At 40.7% G+C, this 11,488-nt stretch overlaps 2 protein-coding genes across 5 annotated transcripts in view; both read right to left on the reverse strand.

The window, feature by feature from the left end:
* Positions 1 to 6,508, reverse strand: part of LOC127627833 (gastrula zinc finger protein XlCGF57.1-like) — a 29,563-nt gene extending 23,055 nt beyond the window's left edge. For 3 of the 4 annotated variants that reach the window (XR_007968573.1, XM_052104422.1, XM_052104420.1), the window contains exon 1: positions 6,310 to 6,502. Coding sequence is in view for 3 of the 4 variants with exons in the window: in XM_052104422.1 (XP_051960382.1) it covers positions 6,310 to 6,394 (85 nt within the window). In the remaining variant the exon portion in view is untranslated. Of the gene's footprint in view, positions 1 to 6,309 lie in introns of all 4 variants that reach the window. The other variant, XM_052104423.1, reaches the window with a different exon arrangement.
* Positions 1 to 11,488, reverse strand: part of LOC127627844 (gastrula zinc finger protein XlCGF8.2DB-like) — a 56,823-nt gene that overhangs the window by 30,828 nt on the left and 14,507 nt on the right. The window lies entirely within an intron of this gene.

Below are 11,488 nucleotides of genomic sequence, written 5' to 3' on the forward strand. Positions count from 1 at the left end.
TAACCTGCATTTTTGAATGTGTCTTCAAATCTGGTTTGATCTACATCTAAGTTACAATAATGAACAAACACAATCTGTTTTAACTAGTAACTCTACTTAATTATTGTATTGTTCTTGTACATATTAGCTGTTTTCCACTATCAGGCCAGTGCAAGCCAGGGCTATCAACTCGCCAGCAGGGGCCAATAGCCTCGGACCTTGATTTCGAACCATGGGCACCACTTTGTCCATTGCAAGTTTGAATGGTTTTGTACTGTGCCCACAATTTTTTGCACCGGATACACAACCTGGCAAGTTCAGCGAAACTCCACATTTGACATTGACCCTGCCTGAATCCCCAGCTGGCCTTGTTTGGCCCAAAGGTAAATGGTGGGCCAAAGGCCACTGGCCACAAGAAAGCCCAGAGTAAGCACGATGAAGGCCCGGAAGTGACAGTGGAAATGCAACTGGCCCCAGCACACACTAGCACGCCATAATTTGGCCCGATAGTGGAACTGCAGCTTTTGAATGCATCATTCAAACAGTGTAGGTTGGGAAATGTATGTGAATCCCTAGGCTAATGATGTCAACAAAAAGCTAATTAGAGTCAGGAGTTGGCAAATCTGACATCAAATTAATGAAACGAGATTGGCGTGTGGGTTAGAGCTACTTTGACTTATAAAAAGCACTCTTCTTATAAAAAGCACTTTTCACAAGAAGCATCTGCTAACGCGAAAATTGCCTTGCAATTAAAGAGATCTCAGAAGACCTCTTAAAATTCCCTTAATCATCTGGACATACAGTTTCTTCTTGAGTAAAAACTGATAATAATTTCACATGGGAAGACTAGCTATTACTAACCCATTTCATATTGCTTCTGTTAAAAATGGCAAGCTTACACTGAGCTTTGACTGACAGCATACAGAGATGCTCTGTTCAGTAAATAAAGTTCCCTTATGACACAGTATACTCGATATTGCGTACTAACGAATATGGGAGTTGTAACCTCTCTACAATAACACCAATATTCTAATATTGGTTATGGTGTTTGAGCCCCCACCTGTTTTGGAGCGAAATTGTACGCTATAAAAACAGGTGCGCAAACACCATTTCCTCAGAATTTCTTCCTTCAAGACAGGATCACCTCTTGTCTAGTAGCCCTCTACCTTCACCATTGATATACACGCGTCAGCAGGCGGAATCTTCGTGGGAACACTTTCCACTCTCCTGCCGTGCTCCGGTGAACATCCCACCGCCTCGCCGCTTGACACTTCTTTAGTTAACGGGTATTGTATATTGTGTATTGTATATTGTGTGATATAAATATACATAAATATATTAATTTATATATTTATATATCTAAAAGAGTCACTTACGTGTTCACGTCTTTTTTAAGATGTTGTTCCGTAAGTGTTCCTTGTGCCAGAGGCACATCCTGCCGTCAGATCAGCATGAAAGCTGCGTTTACTGTCTGGGCTACGCTCACGCAGAGTCAGCTCTCATGGAGACAGACTGTCCTCACTGTGAGAGCATGAGTCTAAAGAGGCTTCACTCATGAATTACCCTCATTCTGAGGGATGAATCAGCCTCACACGCCCTCTCACCTGCCTCTTCTGTGACTTCGGCCTCGTCTCGGTCAGCGGTTCTGATGCTAAGGATGAAAATGACGATGGCATGTCTCTCGCTGCATTAGGTGATTGGTCAGTGGATGATGCTGCCGCCCTTCCCCCAGCGATGGAGAGGAACATGCACGTGCCACTGACAGGGAGATACTCGAAGAACTTCACCTTGAGTGGTCTCCCCCAGAGGAACCTGAACAGTCTCGCCTCAATGAATGGTTCCTGTAGTCAGGACACCGTCAATCGGCAGCATCCCGCAAATCTGCCCCATTCTTCCCCGATGTTCATAGCACACTATATAAGTCCTGGTGTGTGCCCATCTCGGCGCGCTCGAGCAGTGACGCCATCCTCTTTGATCTGGATCATGGGGAAGAAAACGGTTATGCCCAATTACCCCCTGTGCAGGAGGCGGTAGTAGCACACCTCTGCCCAGCGAGTAAAAGCATGGAAATCACGCCTCTTACATCCTTCCAAACCGTGTCGACAAACGTCCGCACTGGTGGGAAAAGCTTACTCAGCAGCAGGACAAGTTGGATCAGCACTCCACACAATGGCGGTGCTACAGGTATTTCAAGCCAAGCTCCTCAGGCAAATGGACTAGCACGGCTTCGATCCAAAGACATTCAAACAGCTCCACACCGCTACAGATTTAGTGCTGCATACCACGAAAGTCACTGTGGAAGCCATCGGCAAGTCCATGGGCAACCTGGCAGTTCTGGATCAACATAAATGGCTGACCCTCACAGAAGTTAGTGATATGGAAAAAGCCATTTTTTCGGATGCTCCAGTGTCCGGCCTCTTTGGCGGCTCTATAAATGAGTTTGCTGAGCATTATGTCATGACTCAGCAGCAGCAGTCACAGGCACAACCATTTGAAGCGGAAAGCAGAGCCCGTGGCTCCCTTCAGGTCTGCACCAAAAAAGAATCAATTGGAGACAAAAAACACTGGCCGGCGAAACGCAAATATGCGTTTCCCCCAATATGCCTGATTCACTCTGTCATATGCAAAGTCAGAGAGGACAAGTAAACAGTTCTATTAGTTGCACCAAAATGGACCAACCAGCCATGGTTTCCAGAAATGATGGAGATGCTGTACAGCTGAGGAGGGATCTACTCTCTCAGGTGCAAGGCACAATCTGGCAGCCCCAGCTGCGGAACCTGTACATGTGACTCCTGAACGGGGTGCACTACACGTGCCAGAACAGACACATTCAGTCATGATATTAAATTCTAATATTTCTTCAAGAGTAATTAGATGCAGAACTCACCACATCAATGCTCAAAGAGTATGTGGCAAACATATCTGCATATCACACACATGAAGCCAGAGCCTCTATAGCTAAACATGATTTAATCATAAAATTCCTTAAAGGAGCAAGGCAATTAAACCCACCTCAGCTGGCTACAGTCCCGACTTGGGACTTAACTTTAGTCCTAAATGCTTTCGCAGGGCCCCCCTTCGAACCTTTGGACTCTGATCATTTGTGCATGCTCTCCATTAAGTCCTCACTATTGCTGGCTTTGGCCTCAGTAAAATAAAAGGTCACCTGCATGCACTATCAGTCGACAATTCATGTCTGGATTTTGTCCCCAGTCCTTCAGGTAGTTCACCTTCAGGCATTCTTCCCTCCTCCATTTAATACGGATGAGGAACAATCATTGCATTTGTTATGCCCTGTGCGGGCACTACATGCATACATTGAGTGTACTTGCCAGTTCAGACTGTCCGATCAGTTCTTTATATGCTATGGAGAATTCACAAAAGGAATGTCTGTCTACAAGCAAAGGCTCTCTCACTGGATTGTTGATGCATTTTCCTGGCTTGTGATTCGCAGGTTAAGACTTGCCAGATTGGTGTTAAAGCACACTCAACTAGAGATATGGCCTCCACATGGGCATGGACGAATTGTATGTCCTTACAAGACATATGTTTTGCAGCAGGATGGTCCTCTCAAAACACATTTGCAAGGTTTTACAACCTAGATGTAACATATCTTTCTTCACAAGTCCTCTCTGTTTAGAGCACTTGCTATTCAATGGCCAAATATATACACTCACCTAAAGGATTATTAGGAACACCATACTAATACTGTGTTTGACCCCCTTTCGCCTTCAGAACTGCCTTAATTCTACGTGGCATTGATTCAACAAGGTGCTGAAAGCATTCTTTAGAAATGTTGGCCCATATTGATAGGATAGCATCTTGCAGTTGACGGAGATTTGTGGGATGCACATCCAGGGCACGAAGCTCCCATTCCACCACATCCCAAAGATGCTCTATTGGGTTGAGATCTGGTGACTGTGGGGGCTATTTTAGTACAGTGAACTCATTGTCATGTTCAAGAAACCAATTTGAAATGATTCGAGCTTTGTGACATGGTGCATTATCCTGCTGGAAGTAGCCATCAGAGAATGGGTACATGGTGGCCATAAAGGGATGGACATGGTCAGAAACAATGGTCAGGTAGGCCGTGGCATTTAAACGATGCCCAATTGGCACTAAGGGGCCTAAAGTGTGCCAAGAAAACATCCCCCACACCATTACACCACCACCACCAGCCTGCACAGTGGTAACAAGGCATGATGGATCCATGTTCTCATTCTGTTTACGCCAAATTCTGACTCTACCATCTGAATGTCTTAACAGAAAACGAGACTCATCAGACCAGGCAACATTTTTCCAGTCTTTAACTGTCCAATTTTGGTGAGCTCTTGCAAACTGTAGCCTCTTTTTCCTATTTGTAGTGGAGATGAGTGTTACCCGGTGGGGTCTTCTGCTGTTGTAGCCCATCCGCCTCAAGGTTGTGCGTGTTGTGGCTTCACAAATGCTTTGCTGCATACCTCGGTTGTAACGAGTGGTTATTTCAGGCAAAGTTGCTCTTTTCGCCCACAGGACTGCCGCATACTGGATGTTTTTCCCTTTTCACACCATTCTTTGTAAACCCTAGAAATGGTTGTGCATGAAAATCCCAGTAACTGAGCAGATTGTGAAATACTTAGACGGCTCGTCTGGCACCAACAACCATGCCACGCTCAAAATTGCTTAAATCACCTTTCTTTCCCATTCTGACATTCAGTTTGGAGTTCAGGAGATTGTCTTGACCAGGACCACACCCCTAAATGCATTGAAGCAACTGCCATGTGATTGGTTGATTAGATAATTGCATTAATGAGAAATTGAACAGGTGTTCCTAATAATCCTTTAGGTGAGTGTATATATTTATGCCTTTCCTTTTATGTACAGGCTAACCATCATTTACACAACTTCCTACATTCAGGCCGTTATTGTTTACCATAAAGTCACAAGCACTTTCATAATAAATAAACTCCCTTACCGACTGGGTTCATAAGGAGTTAATTCATAATATATGACTATAGTTCATATATTCGTTATGAGTGCTCCCCTCCTGCCCAACACGAGCATCATTCTCTGTGGAATATTCATGATGGTTCCTCATATGAGTTACTACGCAATGTCGAGTGTACCGAGTCATAAGGGAACAACTCAGTTACGTGCATAACATTGGTTCCCTGAGACTAAGGGAAGTAGACATTGCGAATGCTAGCCGCACTACAAGACTCATCTTGAGGCATTAGTTCTCAGTCAGAAATTCTGAGGAAATGGTGTTTGTGCACCTGTTTTTATAGCGGACAGTTTCACGGCGGGGCGGGGCTCAAACACCATAGTCAATATTAGAATATTGGCATAATTGTAGAGAGGACTCAACTAGGTCGTGTGAGAAGGCACTCCCATATGCGTTAGTACACAATGTCTTGTTCCCTTCGTTTCAGGGAATCGAGGTTACGTATGTAACCGAGACGTTCTCTGGGTTCCTATGTTGAGTTTTACCTGTGATAATGGCCAAAAACTTTAAAATATTTATCATAAGAGTGGCACTGCTAATTATTACAAACTTAATAATCACAAAATGTAATGTAGCCTACATAAGGAGGAAGATCATATTTACATTCAAAGGGTAGGGTGTAAATTATCTCGCGCATCTGGATGCACATCACTGCAAACTGCATGCAGTCTAGTGAACTTACTGTCAATGGCGGATTTAGGTATGGGCATCATGGACAGCAGCCCAGGGCGGCATCTTGCCAGGGGTGCACACAGAACGCTTGCCGGCGGCGGCATGGACTCCACTTTAGCACTCCACCCCTTCAACAAATCTTGTTGAAGGGGGGTTTGCCTAGGACGCCATACAAGATAGAACCGCCACCATTTACCGTGCTGTGTCCGGTGGGTCTGTGAAAATTAGATGTCATTTTTTCAAGTGCTGTTATGGTTTTTCAGGTGACAGACAACTGCATTGTTTTTCAAATCTTAAGTTAAGTGCTCTTTTAACAGCTTTCATTTTGTTGTAACCTTATTTTCGATTTGTCGATTCTGCAATTTTGTAATAGAGGACATTTTTTTAATAGCGTAATCAAATTAAAGATAGTAATTGTCACAGCCCTATATTTGATGTACTAAAACTGAATTATGTTGTTATGATATGATGTAACACGTAAGGCAATTTATTTTAATTACTTTTTAAAGGCCAAATTACTTAACATTCAGTCACATACGGTATCATTAAACTACACTATTGAACATTACACATTATTTTTAATCAATACCCACAAAACCTGTTTAAATCCCTTTTGTCAATCGCCTTCATGTTCTTCAGCAGTCATTAATGAAGAATTTATAACAGACACAAACCTGTTTGTTCTTCAGTATCTTCTATTTTAATTCTGCATTGTTCTGGATCACTCATGTTCTCACTCTCCTCTTTAATAACCTCCATAATTACAGTATTATATCATGCAGACTTCAGATGTTAAACTTGGAATAACTCCTTCAAACACTTCTTCATCTGAAGATGGAAATATTCCCCAACATTTACAATAAACGATGTTATGCGTCTTCTTCTATTATTGTGTAGCTGTTCTCAGACTGTGTGTATGTCGCCCTCTAATGGACTGTTGTGGAATCAAGAGTTCTTTCACTCTTTATGGTCTTTCATCGTAAATGGTTTCTATACTCTTTTGGCCCAAAATTACATCATTTTGTGTTTACATGGGACCCCACACTTAATTTCATATCTTTTTATGACTAAAACAATTGTGATTAAAGTTTTTTTTAGAAATCATTATATTAAAATATATATTGTGAAAAACAGCGTTTTATAAATTAAACATTTAAATGCGTTAACTATTATACAAACATGTACCAGTATTAGTAGAGATTATTTAGCGGAGACGGGCCACTTCTATTTAAATGAATGGGAGAAATTGGAACGCTTAACAAAGAAGCTCTGAGCGCCCAACGGTCAACTGATGTAGAAAGGAAGTCCCGCCTCATTTTTTAAAAGAGCCAATCGCCTTTTAGATACAGGCATCGCCTGTCAATCAACTAGCAAACGCGCATGCACGTTATCTAGACACGCCGGGAAAACGGCGTTTTTTAAGCGTAATATGAGGTAAAGAATCACAATTGATGAATCCAATATTATCAAATTAATTGCTGATTTGAAATATGTTCTTTGATCGTAATCTTGACCAATTGTTTTTGAGATTTCGGTCTTTCTCCATTCAAGCAGATTTCCAAGCCCTACAACATCATGATTATTTATAAAAATCTGTTTCTATAAATTATTATTTACTAATTTAACATATAGTTATTATATATTTAAACTATGCACAAATATGTAGGGTGTTTACTGGTATAAATGACCTTGTGGAAAAAAGAACAAACATGATTCAAATCAAACCTTTTATTAGTAGTTGGAATTGTGCATTCCGAGTTGGGAGAAAAGGGGATACAAATGTATTTTTTTTTTAAAGAATTGAGAGAAGTCTCTCCTCCCTTCTCTGTCTCTTTGCTAGCCCTATCATGTCCTCCTGCTCTGGCCCCTCTGGTACTGAATCAGGGGAACTCACTACAGCAACACAGGAGTTTTCCTCTGATCAGGCAGTTAGGGGGTGGAAGGGTGGCCTTCCATCTATTGCCTCATCCATGAGGTTGTACCACTTCCATGTTCCTGCAATGGATTCCCCCCATTCATTCCCAACTCCAGTAGGGGGCTTCCTTAGCTCCTAAAAATGTTTTAGAAGAGAATGATATATCTTACTGAGATAAATTACATTTCCTAATAAAAAGGCTCTGACAACGAATGGTTTAAAAGGAATAGTTCATCCAAAAATTATTATTTTCTCTTCATTTACTCACCCTTAATTGGTCTTAAACTTGTATGATTTTCTTCCATGGAGCAGAAATTAAATATTTTGGAGATATGATCTGTTTATCTCCATACAATGCAAGGCATAAAGGTGGCAAAAAGGTTATGCATAAGACTTTCTAATAGCTTTTTAAATGTATTATTTTATTCCCTTTTCTCCCAATTTGGAATGCTCAATTCCCACTATTTAGTAGGTCCTCGTGGTGGCACGGTTAATCACCTCAATCCAGGTGGCGGAGGACAGGTCTCAGTTGCCTCTGCTTCTGAGACTGTCAATCCGCACATCTTATCATGTGGCTCATTGTGCATGACACCATGGAGACTCAGCACGTGGAGGCTCATGCTATTCTCCGCGATCCATGCATAACTTACCATGCACCCCTTTGAGAGCGAGAACTCCTAATCAGGACCACAAGTTACCCCAAGTAATTCAACCTTCCCTAGCAACCAGGCCAATTTGGTTGCTTAGGATAACTGGCTGGAGTCACTCAGCATGCCCTGGATTCAACCCTCCCTAGCAACCAGGACAATTTGGTTGCTTAGGAGACCTGGCTTGAGTCACTCAGCATGCCCTGGATTCAATCTTGCAACTCCAGGGGTGGTAGTAAGCATCAATACTCTCTGAGCTACCCCGGCCCCCACTTTTATGCATCATTAAAAAAACATCTTGCAGATGCTGCAAAATATGTACATTTACAAGCAGAACTGTACATATTATTAAGATGAATTTACCTTGTAATTTTTCTTTGTTTTCCCACTTTTTGGCAGCTTTGGCAGGGATTACCATACCAAGCAAACCCATCTCTTTCAGTACAGTTCTGTAGTGCATATAACATAATTATTTAAATATTACTAATTAGACAACTGAACACAATCAACTGAAACTGAACTCTACTAATTCCTGAGGAAAAGTAATCTTCAAACTCGCTCCCATCCAAGCAGGGCTGCATTCCTTTCTCTAGAGAATATATGCTCATTGGCCATCCTGCTCATTATTATAAGTGTATGTCTTCATACGTCCCTAAAACAATAGAAAATCTATAGTAAATTATTTTCTAAGGTGTATGCGAATACAGTAGTCATGTGATAAATAATACATATGAACAATCCAACAAATTATCATTTACTGCATGAAATCCTGACTGCAGAAATGACCCGTGCTAGTTATGAGTCAAAAATTGCATTTAAGCAAAGATAGTGGCCAATCATAAATTAATCTATCAATATGTATCTTTTTACTTTGTTATATCTTGATACAGATGTATTTTCTATTAATAAAATAGTTACTTACATTTATTAAAGTTGCTGCCATTTATTTGCACTTTTCTTTTGCACTCTGCCGCTGTCTCCATACTGGACTATGGGAAATAGGGGTTGGAGATTGTACATCATATGTACACTCGAAATCAGATTGCATTGTGGGTAAGAATGAGTGAACAAATGTAGAGAATGAGATGCAGGGAATGGATTCAGACAGCACTACAAAACATCCGAAATAGTGCACTATTTAGTGGATGGGGGCAGTTTCAGACACAGCTTTTGTAGTCTAGTATTTTCGCATGCAGTGAGGTAACTATAGCAATAGTAGAGGGCTTGTGCACTTTCCGTTAGCAGCAGTGGTGTATCTACAAGCAAGCCCGGTCATATTACTTTATTAAAGCTTCATATGTTATGTCACAAAAAACTTAAATGGAGTTACAGTTTTGTTTAAGATACATTCAAAGCATGTTATAAAATCAATGGCCAGATTTGAGCTCCTGCGGTCGCTGGCGAATCTCAACAGATATGCACGCTTTTGTTCCGTTTAAATGTTTGTGTATAACAAAGTGTATGTGAACAAGCGATTAGTCCATCCCTACATTGGTGAAAGTGACTGTTACTGATCCAACGGTCATCTAATGGGCTGTACACACTCGCCCAGGTGTAAATGGAGTGGAATTATCATGCTGTCAGGTAAGTAAATGTATTTTAAGGTATTTTTGAGACTAGCAGTTGTTACAGAAGGGTTTTCTAGTGTGTTTGGCCCAATTTGATACAGTACAATCCATTGTACAATACAGTACAATTAATACTAGATAATAAACATATTAAATACATTTCATCTGAGAGGAAATTATTTAATGCCCATATTCAGAAATCTTCTATTACATAAACGTATAAATACATCTACAACATTCCTAAGAAGCATTAGAACAACCACACTTGGAATCTTCTACATCAGTGTTTCCCAAATTGGGATACGCTTACGACTGGGGGTATGCAAGGTGACGATGGGGGTACTAAAACAAAACTGTGCTTTTAATTTCATCCTAGTCAAAAATAACAACTGATTTCATGTATTTCTCACAAGTAAAAATAAAAAAGGGAACACTATTTTGATGGTCCAAGTAGATATTTAACTGACTATAAGTGACTATTTAACTGACTATAAGTGACTTATCAACTGGCTTGCTATAGCTAGTAAACAGTGTTTCAACAAACATTCAGTAGACCAGTGGTTCCCAAACTTTATATGTGAACATCCTTTCATGTACTCCCTCTTTAATGCATAGATAAAATTCATGCAAGGCCATTTCAAAATATGCCTGTTTAACACCATTATCTTTGTAAAACAACATGTTATATATTTACATGTTTTGTACATGTTATATTAATCATATACATACTAAATAAATGGCTTACCGATTGAGATGGGAATGCTAGATATGATACAACTGCATAATTGAAAACTACGCAACAAACATTCATTAGACTTTCAGTTGCCTGTATATAGAGCTCTATAAATTACCTTTTAATGAACTGATGTGCTCATCAATAATGTAAGTAGGTCATTAATAGAGATCTATTTACAGGCTACTGAAAGTCTACTGAACACTGTTTACTAGCTATAGCAAGCCAGTTGATAAGTCACTTATAGTCAGTTAAATATTTTTTTGGGACTATCCAAATAAAGTGTTTAGAAACACCAAATTGGCTGTGTCATGAAGGTCAGATAAACAGATATAAAATTAAATAACCATTTGTCTTGTCTGGCAGACTGGCACACTCATCTTATAACTTGGTAAGCCATTTATTCAATATGTATATGATCGATTTTATGCAAATATAACACGTTCAATACACTGCCTGGCCAATAAGATAGACGCCATTTGGATTTAAATAATGGTTATCATCTGGGGTTGCTTCATTTAGTCAGGTCTAAGCTCAGCAACATTATGCAGCAAAAAAGGAACTCAGTTGACTACCTGAATGTAGGCTGAATGTACCGGAGTGGTGGTGGTGTAGTGGGCTAAAGCACATAACTGAAAATCAGAAGGTCACTGGTTCGATCCCCACAGCCACCACCATTGTGTCCTTGAGCAAGGGACTTAACTCCAGGTTGCTACGGGGGGGATTTTCCCTGTAATAAGTGCACTGTAAGTCGATTGGGATAAAAGCATCGGCCAAATGCATAAATGTAAATGTAAACCTGAATGTAGTGAATGACCAGGTTATCCCATCAATGGATTTTTTCTTCCCTGATGATATTCCAGGACGACAATGCCAAGATTCATCGTGCTCAAATTGTGAAACAGTGGTTCAGGGTGCAGGAGGAATCATTTTCACACATGAATTGGCCACCACAGAGTCCTGATCTTAACCCCATTGAAAGTCTATGGG

This window comes from Xyrauchen texanus, chromosome 34 (genome assembly GCF_025860055.1).
Source record: "Xyrauchen texanus isolate HMW12.3.18 chromosome 34, RBS_HiC_50CHRs, whole genome shotgun sequence".
NCBI lineage: Eukaryota > Metazoa > Chordata > Actinopteri > Cypriniformes > Catostomidae > Xyrauchen > Xyrauchen texanus.